This window comes from Scomber japonicus, chromosome 5 (assembly GCF_027409825.1).
Source record: "Scomber japonicus isolate fScoJap1 chromosome 5, fScoJap1.pri, whole genome shotgun sequence".
In the NCBI taxonomy this organism is placed as follows: Eukaryota; Metazoa; Chordata; class Actinopteri; order Scombriformes; family Scombridae; genus Scomber; species Scomber japonicus.
The window spans coordinates 26055540-26078896 of NC_070582.1; the positions used below are offsets into that span (position 1 = coordinate 26055540).

Below are 23357 nucleotides of genomic sequence, written 5' to 3' on the forward strand. Positions count from 1 at the left end.
GAAAGATTAGCAAGATCCAGCGCCAGCGCACAGAGCCGAACAGAGCAGAGAGTCACATCAGAGCTGAAGAGAGCAGGGAGGAGAGGGGAAGCAATGCCGGCTTCACGCTGCTCATGATGTGTAACAGGGCCACGAGTTATCAGCCCTGCTGCCTCTACTTCCTTAAAGCAACTCGGGAGGAGAGCTCATCAGAAGCTTTTAATGACTCTGACCTTGTAAGCAGCGCTGTGATATGCATGTGGGACATGGCGTTAGAGATGAACTGATACAAGTTCTTGATGGAAGACTTTCAAAGTCGCACTGGTTCTTAATATTCTGTGCTCATTCGATCTGCAGAGTCAGCATTCAGAGTTTTCCCAAAAATGTTGTTTATATCAGAGTGAAATAGACTCTGAAACAGTCAGTTTACAAGAGCTTGAGTGATAGAAATGTTTTCTCTGTCTGAACAACAGCCAGAAACCCAAAGGTTATCAAGAACACAAAAGTAGCACACTCAAGAGCTGGAATAAGTTAATATATGATATTATTAGCCACTCTAGTGGTTCTAGGATGGAAATGTGAGTCTGATGTTTGGTTCACCTTGACATTTCTGAATTTGGTTACTTAGTGGATTGCCAAGAAATGTAGCTGGGACATTCACATCCCCCCACAGGATGGATTGTAATAGTCCCTTCACCTTCCATCTAACACCATTCAGGTCAGAAATATCCAACTATATATTTATAGCTGCAGAACTAATGAAATTCCCATCATCTTGAAATGTACTTAGTGTTTAGTGCTATTTAGAAAATGTTGGCGCACTAAGACTCTAAACTAAGATGGTGAACATAATAAACCTGTCATTAGAGTCTACCCGGTGATGTCAGGGCTGGAAAGTGTTTCTAATGCTTCGTTTCATTTACCTCAGAAGTTGGAAGGTCAGAGCTGTAAATGGTGTCACACTCCAGTTTAAGAAATCAGAAAACCAGTTCTAACCAGGTTAGCCATTTATTGCAACACCAGTTGATAAAATGTATTTGGCTGTATTTTGAGCATACAAACAGCAGCACAACATAGATAGAAGTTGGACAGTGCTGTGGTTGCGACTGATTTCGTGAGACACAAATAAGACAGAAGTGATAAATAAACAGGATATTACTACTTCACACTGTAGATGCATGGGGCAGCCATCTTGGATTTTGAGGTCAGGGCTGGTGAGGTTCTTCTTACCTTTCAAAGTTTGAAATCTGACTTCAGAGGGCATTCCAGTTGAAATTTCCAACTGGGAACTCTGAAAGTCTGACTTCTGAGTACAAATGGAGCGCAGCATAATCAGCTGTCAAAGGAAAAACACCTGTTTTGACATCACTGACTTGGGGCATCACCAGTGGTGGAAACACAACCTTAAGCATTGTAACAGGGGCTTCTTGCAGACAAAGTTCATTTTCATCGATTTGCTGCATGTGAGATCAACAACATCACGTTCATCTACTCATCGAGGCCTGTGAATGAAGTAGCCAGTAATGTGCTGCATGAGCTTGAATCTCTTTTTACAGTTCAGTAGTAGTCTGCCTACTAAGTCCGTCTCTGTTTATCTGCCTCACTGATCCCTCTGTGTTTGTAGGACTGCTTGTCTGTCTGTCCCCTTGTTGTTGCTGTAAGCATGTGAGCTTTGTTTGTGCATAACATGGTGCAGTGTGTGTATGTGTGTCCAGATAAGACAGTCTGACAGGCTTAGGATTGACCGCCTTGCCTACTGACCTTGCAGAAGTAAGTGAGTATGGGAAGGCTTTGGTCTAGTTAATCTGCGGGCTTAACCACAAGCATTAATACTCACACACTCTCTCTCTCACACACGCAAAATGTGTCCATATTTAACTCCTTTTTCCTTCTGTCATTCTTATTTCCACATCACACTTAATCCGCAGTCAGAGAGAGAGGAACCAACAAGTAACTTGACATAGACGTAGATAAAATTCTCCACCACGCCAGCCACAGGCAGAACATACTGACATGTGGTGACGACAATTCCTTGTTCAGAGTTTCACTTCTCCTCGATCATTTTATCTGGCAGCAGCATTATTTTGCACTGTTCTGCTCAGAGGCCTACCAGACAAGTTTTTGAGGTTTTTCTTTGGCATTTCTCCAGTATATGTGATCATTTTCAGCTTAATTTTACCAGCTACTTATATTTCAAGGTGTTTGACCTGCTCATAGAACAGGAATAAAAGCATCAAAGGTCTTCACACATTCATGCTGGGAGTACTTCAGAGACCAGTGTTTGTGTGTTTTATATTCTATTATGAATACAAGAGAAACATGAATTATGTTAACTTGTCAAAACAATGGAATAAAGTCTTTGTGCTTGTTCACTTTACTGCAGTAGTTGATTCATACAGGTGCAGTCCAGCAGTGAATAATTAACTTCCACCCACACTTTTTGATGACATAATTAGCAGCAGATACAGTTGAAAAATTACCTTTTTTAAATGTATTTTTATTATTATTATCTAAGGAAAAGTACTACTTTTCCAGCCCAAACTGGCACTTTGTCAGGGGCTGGCAGAAAAGACCCAGGTGCCATTGATAATGTTAAGTAATGATAGCCTAGTTCCATTCTGTGGTGTCATTGTCAGAGTTCGTACTGGCTAATTGGGACAGTTGAATAGAGTTGAGCCATCATCGGTGTAAGTAGTAACACCTGCACTCTACCTGCTGTGACAAGTGTGTGCTGTGAAAATACCTTATTAAAGAAGTATCTTACTAGCTGCTCAGTCCAGTGAGCTCAACAAGAGTGACTCCATGTAAAATACATCCACTATCTGGTGGTGTAGTTCATGGGTAAGGGGTAAAATGGACAGAAATGACACTGCTTAGTTGTTGTATGGCTCCTAATTTATATTCCAGTCCACACCTCTGGTCCTGAACGCTGGGTAGTGACCAAAGGACGAAGGTCAAAATAGACCTTTTTCACAGCAGATATTTTGGCATGTTGAAGCAGGAAAAGCACAGGTGCACTTAATAACACTAACTGGAATTGAGCCATCGTTAATGTTATCAGTTCCACGTCTGCTTTTCCTGCTATGACAGGTCTGCTGTGAAAAAAGAGGGAGGAGGTTTAGAGTAGAAACACAGCTTCTTCATGTTGAAAGGAGCTGGTTGAGGTGTTTGAGTCATGATCAGGGGCAGATCCAGAGCACGGCTGAGGGATTATATTTCCCATCTGCCCTAAGAACCTCTCAGGAATCCCCAGGGGGGGAGCTGGAGGAAGTAGATTAGAAAATTAGTAAAGATGGGGGGGGGGGACTTGGTTTATCCGCCACCCCCCATCAGATGAAAATATTTTGATGGATAATGGGGTTTAAATTATATTGTGTCACATTGTACAGGTGTTGCTTTTATTGTGTCTACACCCTGTGCAATGCATCATGAGTCAGACACAGTTGTGCTCCACAGCCATAAAAAAGCATTGTGGGCTGACTCTTCTGTTGAAGTCAGTTTCTCACCTGTCATATTTTAGCAGTGTCAAATCCAAGAGTGACAAGTTGGTACTTGTGTCCTTTTACAGGGTGATGTTCTGTCACCTTGTAGACAACCAGACTCTTACACATGAACAGTTTTGTTCATCAAGTTTCTGGCTCCAGTCCTATCCCATCCCTTTAATATTGGGCATCTGCCAATTCCATACTTGCACACATAGTAGAAGAAGGTAAACTATGTTGATTTAATTTGTATTGTATGTTGTATATTTATCCAACCAACTAGGGTTGCAAAGGGGTGGAAAATTTCCGGAAAGTTTCCGGTAAATTTCCATGGGAAGTTAAGCTGGGGAATTTTGGAAATATTCCAAATTGGAAACTTTCCATGGGAATTAAGGGAATTATGGGAATTAAATGGGAATTTATGGGAATTAAATGGGAATTTATGGCAACTGAGGGTAATTTAGTGGAAAGGTATCATCATTTGGTTGATTAATTGGATAAAAAAAGTCCACCCGTTCATTAAAAATCAGAACATTATTTTAAGTTGACGATGAAAAAAGGTGCACAATGTCGCTTCATCAAGCCCTGAGCTGTTGAAGTTATATTAAATTATACAATTATTTATAATTTAATATTAAAAAAACAACTAAATGTTATTATTCTTAATGGTTTCACACACAACTCTGAAAAAATACAACAATGTGTCTGTGAAGCTACACATCCTTGACGGGGGGGTGTCCAATGTATCCTGGTGGAGATACAACTCATAAAATCCAAATTATACAAGATGTTTTTAAAACTATTAGTTATTGTTATTTACTTAGGTGCAAATGATATAACTAGTAACATCAAAGTTCCACTCCTGTCTGTTATTTTTTCCACCATAAGGGTAAATATAGCACTTACACATAAACATATCCCTAAATATATTACCATATAATGTCATCAAAACCACAGGCTCAAAAGTCTGGCTTCAAGTTGTGTGCTCTGGGCTCAAAAGTGTGGTCTAGGATTGTAGAAATCATCTGTGCATGTGATGGAGGAATGCACAGTGCATGTAGGGGGCGTGGTCTCAGATAGCATAGATATTCAACTGTACTGCATGATATCTGGTTGTTTTATTCAGGATTATGCTAAAATATTATTTTACACAACTATATTTAAGTTCCCTAATAAGAACATACCTTCAGTTTAGTAAATTCCCAGTTTATTCCCGTTAATTCCCGTTAATTCCCCTTAATTCCCATTAATTCCCGTTAATTCCCATGGAAAGTTTCCAAGTTTGAAAATTCCCGGAATTTTGCAACCCTACAACCAACACACCTGAATTCAGAGTCACTTGCGCTATGTGACCCAATTTTTTTTTTTTACAATCACACACTAATTTTCACTCACATATGAGTACTGCACTGTAGTCTGTTGTGAGGGTGAGCAGCGTAGCGGGTAGACAAAACACCGTAGAGTACAAAAACGAAAGGATCGGTTTTATTTTAGCTGATGTAATCCTTTTTGAATAAGCCATGATACCGATCCTGAAGACTCACTTCCACGAGTGATTGAGTCAGTAACGTACTGCAGATTCTTGCATTTCCCAAACGTGATGCAACATTCTTGCTGTTAATTTCGGGCCTTCGTCGTTGTTTTCATTATATGATACATCCTTGATTTTTGGAAAGAATCCTCTCTGATCTTTATCAGTCCCACTTCAGCCATTTGATAGTTATCACAGAGGACACAGATACCCATCTAGAGAAAGAGGCCACGGTTCCAGAAATACACAATGCCACCCAGGAGCCGAAAGAATAAGACTGACAGAACAGTCTGTGGGATATTATGTCCTGGTCTGTCCTGGATCTGTGGTCAGTTCACTGTGCATTAAGCTGTCCGTGTAAGAGCGTCATCATTATTGCCCCCTACTGCATACAAACCTACTTCACAAAGACTCCTCATCGCCTCGGGCCACAACACTCAGCACAGGCCGCCCTGTTGGTGTGTGTGTGTGTGCGCGGGTGGTTTCGTGCACATGTGCGTGTTCATGCATGCTCAGTCAAACCACTGCAGGCAAGTCTCTCCCTCTCCGTTTTTTTTTTTTTTTTTTTTTAATTCTCTCGCTTCATTCCCGTTCTCTCTGCCTCTATTTTGAGATGCACATGTCTGCCATGACCCAGCACGTGCCAATTCTGTCAGATTTAGTCTTAGCAGATCGGAGCAAAACGCTCACTCACTCTCTAATTTTAAAAACCACAGGAAAGTGGGTTGTGTCCCTCCAAGGCTCCTGTAGCGGGGCCTAGCGCGGACCACCGCGGTCCGGCCGAGCGCTGACACAGTCGAGGTCGAGTCTGCTGGACTTGCAGATCCTTATCTCCGCCGAAAAACAATGACCTTTGCCCCCTATTTCAGCCAGACCCATTTATCTTCAACAATGGAGAATTATCTTTGATGACAGTCTGGTGTTCAGCAAACACAACTTCACTCACATCCACTCGCTCGCTCTCTGCTTTGTGCCTCTAGTTCCCCAGATGTTTCTTTTCACACTTTCTGGTTCAGGCCTCACACATGTCTGCTAGATGTGTGTGTGTGTGTGTTTGTGTAGATATATATATATGTGTGTGTGTTTGCTAGTTAGTAGGACTGTCAGGATGTGAGGGGGCCAGCTGCTGCCTCAGGGCTGAAAGAGAGGGACAGGCAGAATGAGAGAAAGAGAGGGAGGAATGTCAAGAATCTCATGGGAAGCCCACTCTGACCATTTGTATGTTGTTTTTTTTTTTTGTTTGTTTGTTTTCTGTCTCTCCCAGTCCTGTTCGGTATAACTCCTTCAACAGAGTCATATTTTTAAACACATAGTTTTCAATGTGTACATTTATCTGGCCACCAGTTGTTCTGTTCATTAACTTCACAGAGTTTCACCAGGTTTCGTAGGTGTTAAGGATTGATCCTCCTTCATGAAAATATAGTATAGAAATAGTATTTGACTAAAACAACAAAAAGTCACAGATTGTAGTTTTTCACAGTACACTCTGACTTAAGCGAGAAAGTGAAACAAATGCTCACTGATGAAGTAAGTATGTCCTGAAGTAATTCTTCACATTTTTATGAGCAGTCGCACAAAATAACATTGGTAAAAAAAAAAATTCTTCTAGTGAAGTCTTTTGAACTGTGGATGGAAATGATTTGGATAGAATTGTATCTTTATCTTATCAATACTTTTGTCAGTTCAGGTATTGATAAAGATATAAATACACATTACTGAAGAATTTCAGGTTCTATTTATTATTGAAAATTATTTTCAATTATTATTGAATTATTGAAACTAAATATGGTTTCTAGATCAGCTAGGCATGGGATGATAACCGTGTTCAAAGTATACCGCGATATGAAAAAGTCACGAAACCGAAACCGCCAAATTTTCTGTCATATCGTTCCTAAGGTGTGAGCAGTTTTTTGTCTGGTCAAAGACAGAAAGTGGAAAGATCAGAAATCCCTCAGGTTAAATTAACATGTCTGTCTTTATTTTTCTTCCTTTTAGTAACATTTTAGAGCTGTAATCACAATACTGTGAAACTGTGATATTTTTGCTTATGGTTATCATACCGCCAGAATCTCATACCGGCCCATGCCTAAGAGCAGCAACAGTGACGTTTACCACAGCAAAATCCATATACTCAATATGTCAACAGTCAGTATCTGTCCCTCTTCCTGTCCTCCGTCCTACTCCCAGTGATGATTCTGTGATTCACTGCCTGCCGCAAGTAGCTGACCTTAAAACAATTTGACAACAATTTTTATTACACAATGCAAACAAAGCTGAACAATTAGGCAACATGCAGACAGCTTTCGCTTTAGCTCGTTCATAGCAGTCAGCTATTAGCTAAAGCAGCACACTGTGGCTCTGTAAAGCATACCAGTGGTAGATGGGCCACTGCAGGCAAAGCAGGTGGAAATATCACATCTGAACGTGTTTCTGCTTGTCTGACAGGTGTTTTGATAAATTACTCATATGAGCTCTGGCTTTTATTGCATTTACAGTAACGAGTGTCGAGTTGTTGCCAACTCGAGTAAAATGGTATATTCACTTCACCTTCACTGTCTCTCTGTGAGAGAGAGAGCGAGAGAGCGAGCGCGAGAGAGAGCGAGCGCGAGAGAGACCGAGCGCGAGACAGAGAGACAGAGAGACACAGAGACCTGGCGCTTACCCAAAGTGCAAGTCGACCGGCCAACAGTTTAGCGATAGGTTAGAGATTGAGTTATGTTATGCTAGTAGCAGCTAATGTATCCTGGAGCTGCTAGCCTCCAGCAGAGATAGGAGCTACAAAGGTCTAATAACTTCACCTCTTTCTAACATTTCTAACATAACTTTATTTTCAAACTGTTAGTATTCAGCCACAGCCGGGGTCGTTCCAGTATCGACTGTGTCAGGTATTTCCAGTGGCTGCTTGAATATTTTTAGAATATTATTTAAATGAAAGTCAGAGGAGGAGATGCTGCAATCAGAATATGTGTGTCTACGTCTGTCCCTGGCTTTCTTCTTTCAAAAGTGTTCTGTGTCCTTTGTTCTTTGTGTAGCGCACGATGGTTTAATTTAGCTCAAATGGCAAGAATGATCACAATAAGAGAACAGGAGAAACACTGTGCCCCACAAATGATGCTATCTCCCTGCAGGCTAGTCAAGAACAAATTAGGTGTGGCCACCCTGCACTGAAAACACCAGAACACAGCAGTGAGAGAGAAATACAGTAAACAAAATGAACTTGTGAGTATATGTATAAAGAAATGGGCGTAGACTCCTCTCTGTCCTTAAATTAATGTTACGAGAGCTGAAGAACAAAATAGGACAGGAGACAGGAGAAATGCAAAATGTAATGGTTGGAGGCTGAAGAGAGATGAAGCGATGGCTCACTGAGAGAGGAAGAGGAAGGGAAGGGTCAGCCATCCATCACTGACGCTCAGGTCATTAGTCTATCAGACCCGGCACTGCGCTTCCACTTGTCATGTGGAACCAATATTTAATTAAAGCTGAAAGAGGGAGGCTAATTGGGACAGACCTGCCCTTAGGGGGCCTCAGACTACCGCTGTGACTGACTGAAGCATCTGTCACACTGCGGATCTCTCAGTCAGAGAACTAACTCATTTTTAGCTACAAGTCCTCCATTACAGCGGCACACTCATCAATAACTCAGGTGAAGTTTTAGAATCGGTTCTCTTATTAATCCCACAAATGGAGATCCCAATGCTTAAGGGTTGTTCTGCTGGTTATAAAACTTAGTCCGCAAGCTAGCAATACATGTATCTATTTTGTTACATTTTTCCATGCCAGTAGAAAAGAAATACAGAGATTGATGCTCCTCGCTGCTGTGTTTGCACCAAACATTACAGTGTTTGTTGAACCAGTTTGATGTTTGTTCAGGATACACTAAGACACTTCAACAGTAGGATGTTAGGTGAGCTCAGTCCAGGGTTTAGCTTGTTTAGGGTTGACAGATGTCAGTATCGCATCTTCACCACAGACTGGGTGCTTTCAGCCAGACCACAGACAGAGCCTGTCAGGAACAGAAAGTGAAACCTCTGACCCATGACTCTCTGTCCTAAAATGCCAGCATGTCCCTGCTTTCACACAGGTTAAGCAACCCAGTGAGGTTCACTTCTAAATGTCAGGAAGTTATAGGGCGGCACTTTGAGTGCGGAGAGCAATCTGTCTTAAAACAGGTTGGGAGGCGTGAAAGAAGAATGTTATTTTGAATGTGAGAAGCCCATCAGAGAATAAAGGGCTAATGTTGGAGAAACACATCGGATTGTACAAGTCAGCAAATTAAAGCTTGCTCATGTCATTGGCATTTAAAAGGTGAGGCAGAGAGGGGTGCATCATAAGAGAACAGTTTATTATTTTAGATAATTAATATGGAATAAGGTGGATCATCATGTTTTCATACACTCTCCATTGTGTTTCTGCAGTCAGATACTCCTAATGTGTCTGTGCCCCATCTGTGACTCCCAGGAAGAACTTAATTTCTCCTTCTTTTTTTTACCCACTGACACTCAAACACACACCTGCTACTATGACCCATAAGCTAACAGTTACATGTGGTTTCAAATCACATTAGACTGGATGGTCACAGTAGGATGAGTCATCAAAAAAACACAACAATTAACAAGGACACAGATAAGGAAAAAGTCATTTTTACTTAACTGTGTCTTTAGATGTAGAAGTACATTGTAAATACAGGACTTGGCCTGTTTTGTCATTAAAAAATATGCTGGTTGGCTAACCAAATACATTCATTAGCCAACTAGCAAGCTAAAAGTTAGCTTTTAGAGTGAATGTAATCATAGAAACAATGATGAAATGTACTTTTCCATAAAGCTAAGATTGTTCAGCATAGCTTACATTAAATAGATTGCACACTATCTCCAACATGACTGAGTTTCATTACCTAAAAGCTCCTTTAGGATTAATGTATTCTTATTGCTTGGCCCTTATGGATAACTGTAGATATTTCAGCTAGCCACAGTCGGTGTATATTGTTTCTTAAGATGTTCCATCATTAATGTATCGCACCTTAAATAGTTTTTTGGTTTGGCTGGGGTCATTGTTAGGTTACACGTTTCACCTTATTTCCTGCTGTTTGTTTTGTCGAGTTAGTATCAGTAATGACACAAACCTACCAATTGACACATCAAGAGCAAAGTGAACAAGAGGGACAGACACAAAGTTCAGCATTAGGGGTATATATTGACTCCAAAACACACACTTAGCCCCTCCCTTCAACGTTGAAATAAGTTTCCCTCCTTTGAAGGGCCCGGAGCATTTTACCCAGCACGTTATGAAATGGCTTTTTGTGTGTGTGTGTGCGTGTGCGTGTGTGTGTATGTGCGTGTTTGACCTCTAACTCCAAACGTTCTGTCAAACGGGTGAGTCGGCTGCAGAGACAGCAGAAGACACAGAGACAAAGTGCGGTTCATAACTCACACGGAGACAGAAAATCATCCATAACTGGACAAACACACACAGGGGGAAGCCAAAGGGTTAAGAAGGGGTAAAGACTGGAATCCAGCGAGGCTTCACCCTGGGTCAACATGGACTGATGGTAACCACAGATGTCCCGTTAAAAGAAAGAATGAAACACTTCTCCCTGCAGATGTTCCCCCTCAGCAGGTGGCTGATTTGAAAGACATAAAAGGAGAATTTTTATTCCCATATATAAAATCTACCTGTAAAATGGTGCTTGAAGCCAAACTTTTTTACAGGGAAATTGTAAAAAGTAACATTTGAGCTGACTGACCCTCAACCAGAAGCACTATTTTCAAAAGCCCCAAATACTGAAAACAAGACCTGGGACAGAATTACTCATCAATATGGGACGACTGGAGAACCATCTGATTATCATTGTGAAATGGAAAACTTCCAAACTTCTGCTTTCAGACTGAACACAGATGCTTGCGAAAATCATACAAGTTGGCCACACTATGCATATTTTTCTCAGCTGTCAAGAGCAGCTTGATTTCTTTGACCAAATGCAGCAGTCTGTTTGCAATACAGACATTCAAAGGCACCATTTATATTCTATGTCAGCATACTTACTGTCACTTCAAGGTTAGTTTTGTTTTCTCCAGCAAATGAAAATGGTTTCAGAACAAAGAGCTGCATATAAATTTACATTTCACAGCAAAACACTGTAAATGGTAACAGAGTAAATGGGGTAAACCACTGACAGAAGAAATGTGGAATCCCTGCCCTCAATGTCAAGTTAATGCCAAAGCAATCTGCTGTTTGTCAGCAAATTAAGCCATAAATATTAGAATAATCATTTTAAAAGTTATTGTTTTTAGTTATTGATTAGGCTAAAGATTAGTTGAGAGTTCATTCAAGTTTGTTCCAGCTTGCAGGAGAAAGCAGAAGAAAACATAGAAGATACCATTTTTGTCATTTACTTTATAAAAAATAGGACATAATTCTTACTATTACAAATAAGCTCTTGAAACACTGGTATATAGTCAATGAGGGCAAAAAAACAAAAGTTTCAAAGTTGTTATTAAAAAAAGACTGCTCTGCTCTCTGGAAACTAAATGGGTGGAAAAATGTCCATTAAGACAAGTGCAGCATATTCATAACTAGAGAAGCAATTCATTGCATTCTGTGGCTCGAGGGTAATAATAAAAAAGCCTTTTAATATAAGTAGCCAAGACACTATAAAGCCCCAAACTATAGATCTAAATGACACAGCTCCGATTCCTCGGAGGTGTTCACCATATGAGATTTACAACCTGACCGGTACAGTCTGGAGTTAACAGAGGAACTAATCATCATCAATACAAATACCCTTATTGTTACAATGCTATTAATTGATATATTGAAGGTAATTGTCCTAGAATTGGAACATAACTAACATATTGCTGTTTTGTTTGAAATTGGATTCACACATTGATATTGTAAATATATTTGCAAACCCTGCTGTTTTCTCAATGCTTTGTATCCTTTCTCTTAATTCTCAGATTTTAGTACCCTACACCCCCTCCAGCTACCGTGTACACACACTTTGTTCATGTTTAGTCACAGTTACCAGCTTCAGTTTTTCAAAGGCTGAAAGGCAGCACGATGGCATGGTGGGAGTCAGTCGGAGGTCTTACTAGGACAAGCGGCCCTCTTTCCCCTCCAACCGAACACTCCTCCAATTGCCTTTTCACAAGACACGAGCCAGATGCTTGGCCATTAATCACATCATTGTGTGTGTGTGTGTGAGAGTGTATGCAATGTGTATGTTTGAAGTGGCTGCGCGACTTTGTTGAGTAAATGTTAACTGTGTGTTTGCGTGGCCGCCGCCTAACGTTAGCATGGGAGCAGGGGATGGAAAGTTGGCACGGTAATGAGAGAAAAGGGAAGCTGTGAGTGGGAGGGGTGGAGTACGAGTGGATGGATTGGGATTGTGAGTAGGAGAGAGTGAGCAGGAGGTGGAGAGGAAATGTTTTATTCCCTCAATCACAAAGCTTTTCTTGCTGGCAGATGAGCTCCTGACCTTTTCCCTCTCGGACGATGAATCTCCTTTATTTTCTCTGCTCCAGGCCTTGTGTGAGTGTATGTGTGTGCATGGTTGAATATGGTTTTTAATGCGTGCATAGCGTAAGCACACAGGCACATAAAATGCGGCCAGTAGGCTGTCTTTCCATTTCCTGTGCTTCTGTCAAATAAAATTTTAAGTGCCTTGTTTTTATTACCTTGCCACAAAATGAGTATTTTTATCAGTTTGATGTGTAACGCGGTTGAATTTGTGTGCTTGTCCTCAGGTGAATCCGGTCTTGGTAAATCAACACTCATAAACTCCCTGTTCCTGACCGACTTGTACTCCAAGGATTACCCGGGGCCGTCCCAGCGCATCAAGAAGACTGTGCAGGTGAGCTTTCTCGTTAGGCATTACAACTGTTTTTCAAACTTCACTTCAGGTAGGTAAGTGATGTTTCATCGCTCCTCACCTGAAGTTTTTCCAAACTAAAGTTTTGACGGCCGTCTCGAGTCTCTTATTGTGGCTTTGAGAATCGAGGACTGATCTCCGAGGAGCTAAGGGCGAGGAAGTCTTTTACCAGCTGACACGCCCCTGTATTCATTGATTGGTTGCTGCAATGTCATACTGAAGTTCAGACCGATAAAAGTCAGTGTATCACTCCCAGGTTTTATATTTGATTTGTTTTATATGTTATAATGGATAAAATGAACATAAGGAAGATTCACATTTTAAACACATATAAATTATTATATTTTATATCATTTATCGTCATTTCCATTCTGTTACACGTGAGGCTGCGAATTCCCAAGAGTCAGGGTTGATATGAGTTATATCATTTATATTTTTCCCGAAACAAACGTTGCTTCACATGAAGCTTCGGAGGAAACGAGGTCTCATATCTCTTGTGAGGGATACTTGGATGCAATTTAAGCAACTTGGGACACACATTATGTCACACATGTTTATCTCCTGTTCCTCCTCTGAAGTGACAGTTATTGTAAGAGTGTGATGACTGGCTGATGACCTCACACAGAGATGGCCTAGTTTAGGTCAAAATTATCATCCTGTTGTTTTGAGAGATAGTGACAGGGACTGATGAGCAGTTCAAGGTAGTTACAGCAGAAATGACCTATAATACCTTACGGTCCAGAAGCACTGGCAATGTTCACTGGCGTGAAAGTGCTCTAATTTGGTCTCAGAACTCGCTATCCAAGAAAGGGGACAACTACAAAGACACGCTACCAACTAACAGATTTAACAATTCTAAAATAAGCATATTTCATTGAAAACATGCCTGAAATGTACGTTAGCGGAAAGAAGACTTTGCTCATCAGTTAATGCCAGATTTTGCGATTCAGTCTTATTTTCAGGGTAGTAACAGTCCACCACCTGCTGTTGAGGAACTACTGCTGCTCTGAAGTTCTGCTGCCAGCTGGAAAAAGACTGTCGACACATTCCTGTCACAACACATCCACACGGACACTCCTCCCTTCACACATTCTGCACACTGAACAAAACATTATAAATGACCATTCGAGAACAAGTTTTCTTTGTGTAGCTGTCAAACATCTTTTTCTTTTTTTAAAAACGCTGTATTTAAAGCACATTACTGTAAGATGAGCACGCTCCTTGCAGCTGTATTATGTTGGAAAGTGAATATATCAGATCAAGGGTGAAAATACTTTGATAGACTTGCGTGCATCTAATAAAAACAATCTGTGCAAAAGTAAAGTCTGGTCAAAGTTTCTAGACATATGTTGAGCTTGTGTGCTATTGCATTGTTTAATTTAGCTTCCACACAAGATCATACAATGAAAAGATGCAACCAAAATGAAAAAAGTGCACCGTCATGTCCAAAGATAGACATTTGAGAGCTGCCTAGTTGTTAATTTGTAATGAGGCAATGCCAGAAACTCACCTGAAAGTTTGAAACAGGAAACAGTTGTTTGTTTTGGTTGTGTAGTAGTGGCAGTTTAGACGGAAAAAAAAAAAGAAATCGCATATTAGCATAGACTGTATAAAAGAAATGGATGTAACATCCGTGATGTCACCCATTGGTTTGTGGACTGCTGCTCGGAAGCCAATAGTTTCGAATCTAGGCAGCGCCATCTTGAAAATTTCAGGTGCATGCTGGGAAAAATAAAAACACAGATTCTACTTATGTGGGCATGAGGCGGGGCCATGGGCGGAGTGGGAAGGTTGCTATGGTTGCGAGGGCTGGATCTCAAGGACATTGGGCAATCAACCTGTCAATCAGGACGTAGCCACGCCCCAATGCATACCCTGCTTTATCATCAAATATAAAATCAGCGAGGCCAAAATGTCACAAATGAACATCATACTGCATTGAAGAAGGCTTTAAACTAGTGATTGAGACCATAAACACATTTTGAAAATGTTTACTGAGGTTAGAAATCAAGTGAGAAATTGGTGAATTCTCCATTGACTTGTATAGAGACGGAAGTCCTTTTGACACCAAAACGGCCGCCTCCTGGTGGCCTTTTGATAGAATGCAGTTCTAAGTTACTTCCTTAAAGACTTAAAATGATCCCTTAGAAAATATCAGTCAACATTTCAGTATCCTTAGATGCTGCCTTTTTCCGAACATTGAACGGACCTGATTCGACCTTTTTGTAATCTGTACTCATCAGAGGTTGGTCTCTCAGTCACCGCACTATCACTGTAACATAACCAACATCCAATCTGTGGGAGCTCTTCAGATGTTGGGTTGGAAAGAAATCCGGTATCGATATGGTTTCATGGTTGTTAGTCACTTTAGATAACTGTAAAGGTAATTTGATCAATGGTTGATCTCCCAAAAGATTAGTACACTCTGCTTAAGAGCTGTGCTATGTTCCAAATCACATACTTGGACTGTACTTAGACTTAATATTTTGAGTGCACAAGTGCGTTCACACTAAGAAGTATAGTAAAATGCAGTGCATTCATAACAAAAAGTCAAAAAGTTGAGTGTGGAACTATGGACACTTCTTGCCCTCAGTGGTCGCCATCTTGGCTACGAAATGAATGAAATGGCAGCCAATAACGTTGTAAATGATTTGATATTTTGTATGTATTCCTTCTGAAGAAAATGTCACTGCTTATGTCTTCAAACATAAACATTATCAGGCTTCCTCGTTTTCACACTGAGGGTAAAAGGCTAAAGTGCAGAGAGGGGAAAGGAGGGAGGGAGCCGGAGGTTCTGGAGAGGGATTGGAGTATCGTGGAAAAGCAGAGCGAGAAAGAAGGATCGAGGAACTAAGAGAGAAACAGCAAGGCCACAGGGCCTGGTTTTGTCCTTTTATGGTCATGACAAACTGAGGAAGAGGAGGAGGGAGGCTGCATCTGGAGCAGCAGTGGGGAGCAAAGGACAGAGGGAGGGAGGAGAAGCAGTTTGGGAAAAGGGAGAAGGGCTTGTGAAGGAAGAGTAGAAGATGGAGAGTGTACTATCTGGAGGAAAGGAGTTGTGGGCGAGTGGTGGAGGGATGCGGGTAGAAGGTGAGGACAAAAGGAAGAGGTGGAGGAGGAAAGTAGGAGTAAAACTAGTGTGTTATGTGAGGACTGAAGGAGTCATGGGTTAGTAAGAGGTGACGGAAGAAGGAGACAAAGAAAAACAGGGAACTGGGTGAAAGTCCCCATATTCCCCCTGGGGTCTGAGAGGGTCAGCAGCAGGGCAAGAATGCTCCCATGAAACGTAACACCCACCTACCCACACACACACACACACACACACACACACACACACACACACACTAACACTAGACCAAACATAATGCTAAAAATGTGAAAAATCGTCCCCTCTTTACATGATTAGTAAATTCTTTGCCTAATCATGAAGACCTCCACACACACACACACACACACAGACACACACACACAGACACACAATATGTCAGATCACTTTGCAGCAGGATTTGACTCCCACTCATACTCAACACTGTTGTCTTTGCACATTAACACAAGAGCATAACATCGACACACACTGGACATACATACCTGTTTCTTCTAGTAGCCAAATATTAATTTCTGTGTAGTTGGGTGAGTAAAATGCATAAAACACACAAACATAAAATAACTCCGAATCATTTTGTCTTCTGTATCAGTGTATCCTTGCTGCATATTTAGTGAGAGGCTTGACAACAGATTCTTTTCATTTTTCATGTATTTTATCACCATAATTTGATCTAAGTCAGTGGTTGCGGGGAAAATTCTCTTATTCTGACGGCTGCCCTGCGGCCTTGGAGACAGTCTCACTGTACCCAAATACTCATCCATCTACATGACTGTAGCACACACAGATGGAGCTGAATAGATAGCCCTGAAAAACAGTTTGCAGGCATTGATTATGCTGCCATGGTGTGGAGGCAGAAAACTCGAATGAGAGCGCTATCATTCGAAAACCCAGCAAAACTTTCATTATGGTTAGATATTGACTCTGTATGTCATTCATATTCCATTAGTACCAGTGCTAAAATATAAATACTATTTTCATTTCTTTACTTTAAACATTAAAGGTGCAGTGTGTAGAATTTAGTGGCATCTAGCCGAATGGATTTGGCAGACATGGAATATAATATTCATAAGTATGTTTGAATCATATAATATAAAATCACTTTAGAATAATAATAGTTGTGTTTTCGTTACCTTAAAATGAGCCCTTCATATTACACAAAGCCCACCATGTTGCACCATTATGTTTCCTACAGTAGCCCAGAGCAAACAAACCAAGCACTGGCTCTAGAGTTTCATGGCCACTGTAGGTTCTCCAGCACACTTAGAAGGGGTAGGGGAGGGTTCAGTTTGTTGCAATATGCGACTTCACTGTTCCTTTAAATAAATTATTTGCTGTTAAACTGTGACATTCAGTGCTAACTTTTGCTTTTTGACAGTTTTGACTCAGACTTACTGGAGGTAAGAGAGGGTTTTTTTTTTTTTTGTAATTTGGATGAACCCGCATTTTTTTAACTGGACAGTTGTGAAGAAAGACAACTTGCTGATAACTTTTATATTGTAAACAGTAGATAAGGATGGATTAAAAACAAACGCTTGTGTATAGGCACAACATCCTAATCATTCAATCACCTGTTTCATCTGATTTCTTGGGCTTGATATTGAACCTCAACACTGTTATGGTGCCCTCTAAATATGTAGATTGCGTATCAAAAAAAGTGCTGAAAGTTCGATCGTTCCTTTTGACAAATAATCTTAACTTGAGATCTGCTTACTTGCTTTTTCCAGAGCTTTCATCGGGTCTCACTGTCCTCCTCAGTTATCATCAGGTGGTCTGAGTATCAACGCTATGACAACTGAGGAGACTATTTGCTGATGGAAGGCTGAGATGTGAATGAAAGCTCTGGGGGGGGGGAAGCTGTTAAGTGGATCTTGAGCTTACATTCTTTTGTCAAAGTGATTTTCCCAGCCTCAAGAATCTACTTTTACACCCAACCAAGGTTTTGGTATACATTTCTTTAATACATAGAAACCCATGCAATCCTTCAATTATTTGAAACGCAAGTATTTCCAGCTAGTTATAGTTCTGATGTTTTTTACACCAGAATTTGTTCTCCAGAACTTGTAATAATATTTAATTTAAACTCTCAAATCCTGATTTTGATCCTGGATCCTTCTTCTCATAAAATGTGTCCTAAATTATGGAATGCAGAAACAAATCCGGTGACTTTTCCATATCTCTTTCATCTCCACATGACAGCAGCTCTGTTATGTTTCAGGCTTTGCACCAGAGCAGCACTACATTTACTCTGGCCAGGCCAACATTAAGAAACCTTTTGCTCCGAGCTCCTCTTTGCTCTGTCGCTCACATCGAACCTCATGTGAACCCCGTCAGCTTCAACGCGGGCACATATGCTCCTGCAAGTAGCAGTTAGAGTGTCTGTGTGTGTGTTTGCCATGGGCGCTGTGGTCTGAGGCTTGAGGGGAAGAGACGGGGGTCAGAGTATTTATATTCCAGAACAATCTCTCAGGTTTGTCGCTCACTCGCATTCCCCCAAGATCAGATTTCTTTTAAATGATGGTGTTGAGTCTGACGGCATTCTTGAGGTTTTCTACCAATCTGTTTTTCTTCGCGGAAACGGTCGAAATAGCAGATTTGGTTTTGAGGCGGCTGATATGTCACGCACAAACACTAACAGTACAAAAACACACTCTTACACACACACACACACACACTATAGGCACAATAAAGCTCAGATATGTCAAATGAGTGTGGTGCATTATACATATATACATACGCTCAGCTGTAAAGTCAGACGGATTATCTGAAGGTTTGTGGAAGCTGAAGAATGTTTGTTTTAGAGCGAGAGGGCTGCAGTTTGAGTTAAAGGGCTGATCCTAAAATAACTAGATGGCCTTGTGAAAGTATGTGGCGAAGCGAGGGAACAGCAGACGAGCTGCAGGAAATGATGGATGCGAATGTGAATATATGTGACTGAAGAGCAGGAAGGAGTGATTTTGTTTGTCTGCTCCTTCTGTTTCTATCTTGAGCCGCTCTCAAGTTCTTTTGTGCCTCATAAAGCAAACTGTGGCGCTGCAGACATTGAGAGTAGTCATTAGCCAGTACTAGTTTTCCTTTCTTGTGTCATTTCAAGTATAGAAAATAGTAGTTTTGTTATTATTACCGAACAACACATGCCTGATATAGTGGTAGTCTTGCATGACTTTACAGTCAGTGTATCTTTAGGCCATTTGCAGCAAAACACGTCTTGCATTGTATTTGAGAGTCTTGAATGCATTTTCCTCTGTGAAGTTGTTTTGAATTAATTACATTTCAGTCATTAGAGATATTGAGGTGCAACTTCAGTCAATCAAACTTTATTTATATAGTATCTTTCATACAGGTTAATGTCTTTCAAAGTGCTTCACAGTTAATTGACAAGCTGATAACAAGACAGAGGACAAAAGTGTAGACCGAGGACAAAAAAAAGAAAGGGAACAAAAGCAAATAACAAATTGAGAGCATGTTTGTGGCACAGCTTCAGACTGACTGACCTCATGCTACGTTCCATATGGGATGGATGGTAGAGATGGGAAAGATTCCTACATTAGAAGTAAATGTTGGTTTAATCTCCTTGAAGTGAATTGACTTTGGCTGACGTGAGACGTCTCTATTTGCTTGACTTTCAGGCACTCCAGTATTAATCATAAGATTGACTCACCTCACAGCAAGAAAACATGTCAGTCACTCACTGTGTGGAGCACATCAGGAAAAGCACAAACAGCCATTGTCTTTGTGTAGAGTTCATAGATTTGAAAGGTAGATTTTTTTGACATGACATGCAGGAAAATTTGAGTTTCTAATTGTAATTACAGTTTGGATGTTGACGCAAACACTATTTACACTAAGTCAGAAATTCACAATAACTGATAAGACCTTCATCATAGCTCCAAGAAACTCCTCCAGTCCAGTTTTTTCCTACCTGTCTCCAGATGTTCATGAAATCGAGTCAGAGAGCCTTCGGTTGCAGGGGAAATCTGCATCTACTTGCATCTTCTTGCAGTCACCCAGCATCTAAAATTAATTTGGGTTTCTGTCCGAAAACTCAAAAGGATTTAATGTTAAGCCTCTCTTTTAAAGGTATCCTATGCAAGGTATCCTATTTTTCGGTTGTTGTTTGTAAACACACATTTTAAGTTGGCCCCTCCTCACCAGGTGCTGGCAAGAAAGCACCTGTTCTAAAGCATAAATCAACACGCCCACGCCTCCACACAACCGTGCAGAAAGGTGCCATATTGCAGGACTGTGTGTGAATGAAGAGCTGCTTCTTGTCCGCTGTGGCCTCTCTGCTCCGTGTGTGTGTATCTCAGCTTTTTTTAGAAAAATCCTGCATAGTATATCTTTTTAAACCAGCCTTTTCTCCATCAATGTAAGCACCATGTGACATCACCAGGCTCCGTCTTGCACAACATTTCTGTGTTGTGATGCAGATGATGGCACATAGATTTGAAAATACTGTACTTATGTTTGAATTTGCTGAAAGGAAACTGACATCTGAAACATGAGTGACCTATATTTAAATAAGTTTTTACATCATCACAGTTTAAAAAACATGCTTGTTTGTGTTGAACCTGCATGTAAAGCTTAGGCCATGTTTTCTGTGTGTATTTGCAAAGTGTGCAGAAGTGCTGAAAGATTATCAGAAAACTGGCACGACCAGAGTTTAGACGAAGGACATGTGTTTCCATTCAGATTCAGCTGGTTCGAGGCCAAGGACTGAATTCAAGTCAAGAATTTTGTCCCTTGTGAACTGAACAGCGTGAATGGTTTTTGTGTTTCAGGTGGAGCAGTCCAAAGTGCTGATCAAAGAAGGAGGGGTCCAGCTGACACTCACTATTGTCGATACACCCGGGTTTGGAGATGCGGTGGACAACAGCAATTGGTGAGGGAGTCCTTTTATAATTGGACTTTTTGTTGTCTAAAGAAATAGTGTTATTAGATTTTGTAACCCGATCTAATGTTTTCCTGCTCTTCCTTTTGCTTGACATGTTTTCCACAATCTTCCCAGTTGGCAGCCTGTTATAAACTACATCGACAGTAAGTGCGAGGACTTCCTGAACGCAGAGTCGAGGGTCAACCGCAGATCGATGCCAGACAACAGAGTCCACTGCTGCCTATACTTCATCGCACCCTCTGGTCACGGGTAGGTGAAGCATGAGATGTTTATATAATAAGATTATGATATAAATTAATAATAAATGACCTTAATAGGACACTAATACAATCAGTGTCCTCATAGTTCAGTCCCCTTAGTTTGCTGCTGTAGAGTTATGATACATACTTTTTAACCACATCGGACTTTCAATTTTCAGTTCTGTGCGTCTGTGGAAACTCTCAGTACAGCTTTTAGAAAATGAAACACATTGCACCCTTGGTAGCCCACTTGTTAAGATGCATGGCACATAACCATATTTCTCACCTCTGTTTCCTGTCATCTCTCAAATGTCGCTGTTTAATAAAAACATTAAAAAAGTGGACTTTTACATAAGTCAAGTCCAATATTCACTCTCCTTTTAGCTCTGTTTCGGTGTCAACCAACTCCAACAGACAAATATGTGGCTCTTTAGCTGCTATATGCTCCACTATGTTCACCAGTTAGTCGCCAACTTTATCAATCTGTTATTTGGTACAATGTGTTTATTAGAATTGACTTGCCTGCTACTGGAAACTATACTGATAAGAGTTTTGAGAGTGAACCAAGACAGTCAAGCTACAGACAGTAAAACCAGAATAATTTGCTGAAAGGTGTAAAAAGCTATGTAGAGCAGAAGGGAACCACAGTGTCAGGTGAAAGCTCTTTGTGGTTTCATCACTACCACAGACCTCGTTCACATTATACTACACAATCATTTGATCCAATGGTGATATAAAAGTATTGGTTGTAGCTGCTTTAAGTTTCCAACCATGTACTTTCACCTAAAAATGGAAGATGAAACCAGCATTTTAGAGGCAGCAGTTAGCAAGAAGGAAAGTGGTTTTGTCTTGGTGAAGATGCTTCCTGTCCAAGTCTGTTTGTTATTATTAGATTAAAATCTACAGATTAAAACCTACAGATTTTTTTGACCTCTGTTCGGTTTGAAGACCACCACTCTAAGCTCTAACGTCACCCTCAGCTCCAGTATCTTTTAATGGCCACGCAAGCTAAAGCAAAAGGCTATAGTGAATGTTTGTATTTGTGTGCCACAGACAAGGAGGCTGCCAGCTAGTGATGTGACCCACAAAGGTTATATAACCCAGTTCTGCTCATGCTCAGTAGAGTTCCTGCTCTCCATCACCAAGCCATCCAATCACAGCGGAGGCTCAGAGCAGGCCTCTCATCTCAGACAAACACACTGTGTCTTCTCTCATCTTTCTGTGTGTGTGTGTGTGCGCGCTGTGTGTGTGTGTGTGTGTGTGTGTGTGTGTTCATTTGGCATCACTTGAACAACTCCCTGATTCTCAATATAGCTGCAGCACCAGCCTCAGTAAAAATGTGGAGCTCTTTTTTCTCGCTCTCTCTCTCCCTCTCTCTCTCCCTCTCCCTCTCCCTCGCTTTCTCCGCCACCCCAAAGCCCAAAATCCATCAGCACGGCTCAGTGACGGCTAAATCTGATCTAAATCATCTCTGATATTCACAGTTGGTGTTTCTGAAAACTGAAACATTTCCTGCCATAAAACTGTCCCTGCAACTTGCATGAAATATCTTCATGCTGCATCATATCCACATTTAGCCAATGATGAGAATAAGATAAATACACAAGACATAACAAATGCATCCAGGAATGTAAAGTGCATGACATCAGATGGGTTTTTAGTGTTGGAAGTATTTTAGGGGGGATTTGTCCTTTTATACTCTTTGCTCTCTGAATCTGTGTTGCATTGATCTTGAGGCAAAAAGAATACATTTTTAGGTTAACAACTAGCTGTCAAAGCTGATCTCATTGTGAGATAACCAACACACTGTATCAGTTAGGATAGATTATACGCTTGAATAGTTTTCCTTAAGTGAATTTTAGAATTTCCACCAGGTCAGTTTTTTTGTTTCAGTTTCAGGCAAAAACAATCTGGCTCTCTATCCCATCCGCCCAAGATGCATTTAATGGCAATGTGTGAATGGGGTCAATAATACACACAACAATCCAAGAAAAGGGAAATAAAACTGATGAAATTTTAAACAATAAAATGAAAGTCAAAGACCTGTCAGACACTGGATTAGATTCTCCTATGAAGCCCTCCATTAAAAAATTCACTTTGAGTTTTCTTTCAAATATGCTTTTATTCTATATTTAATTCAAGAGTAAAATAAAAAGTTCCACTGAGAGAAGCTCCTCTGCTGTCAGTTATACTCCATGAAGCAAATTAAATTGTACTTCCCGTGATCTAATGTTAAAAAGAAAACTTTGGTTTGCTCAC

At 40.7% G+C, this 23357-nt stretch overlaps 1 protein-coding gene across 3 annotated transcripts in view; it reads left to right on the top strand.

Moving 5' to 3' along the window:
- The window catches only part of LOC128358456 (septin-7-like), a 50817-nt gene that overhangs the window by 12342 nt on the left and 15118 nt on the right, over nucleotides 1-23357 (top strand). For all 3 annotated transcript variants that reach the window (XM_053318741.1, XM_053318742.1, XM_053318743.1), the window contains exons 3-5: nucleotides 12738-12844; nucleotides 20747-20847; nucleotides 20974-21108. In XM_053318741.1, coding sequence (XP_053174716.1) covers nucleotides 12738-12844; nucleotides 20747-20847; nucleotides 20974-21108 — 343 coding nt within the window. The remainder of the gene's footprint in view (nucleotides 1-12737; nucleotides 12845-20746; nucleotides 20848-20973; nucleotides 21109-23357) is intronic.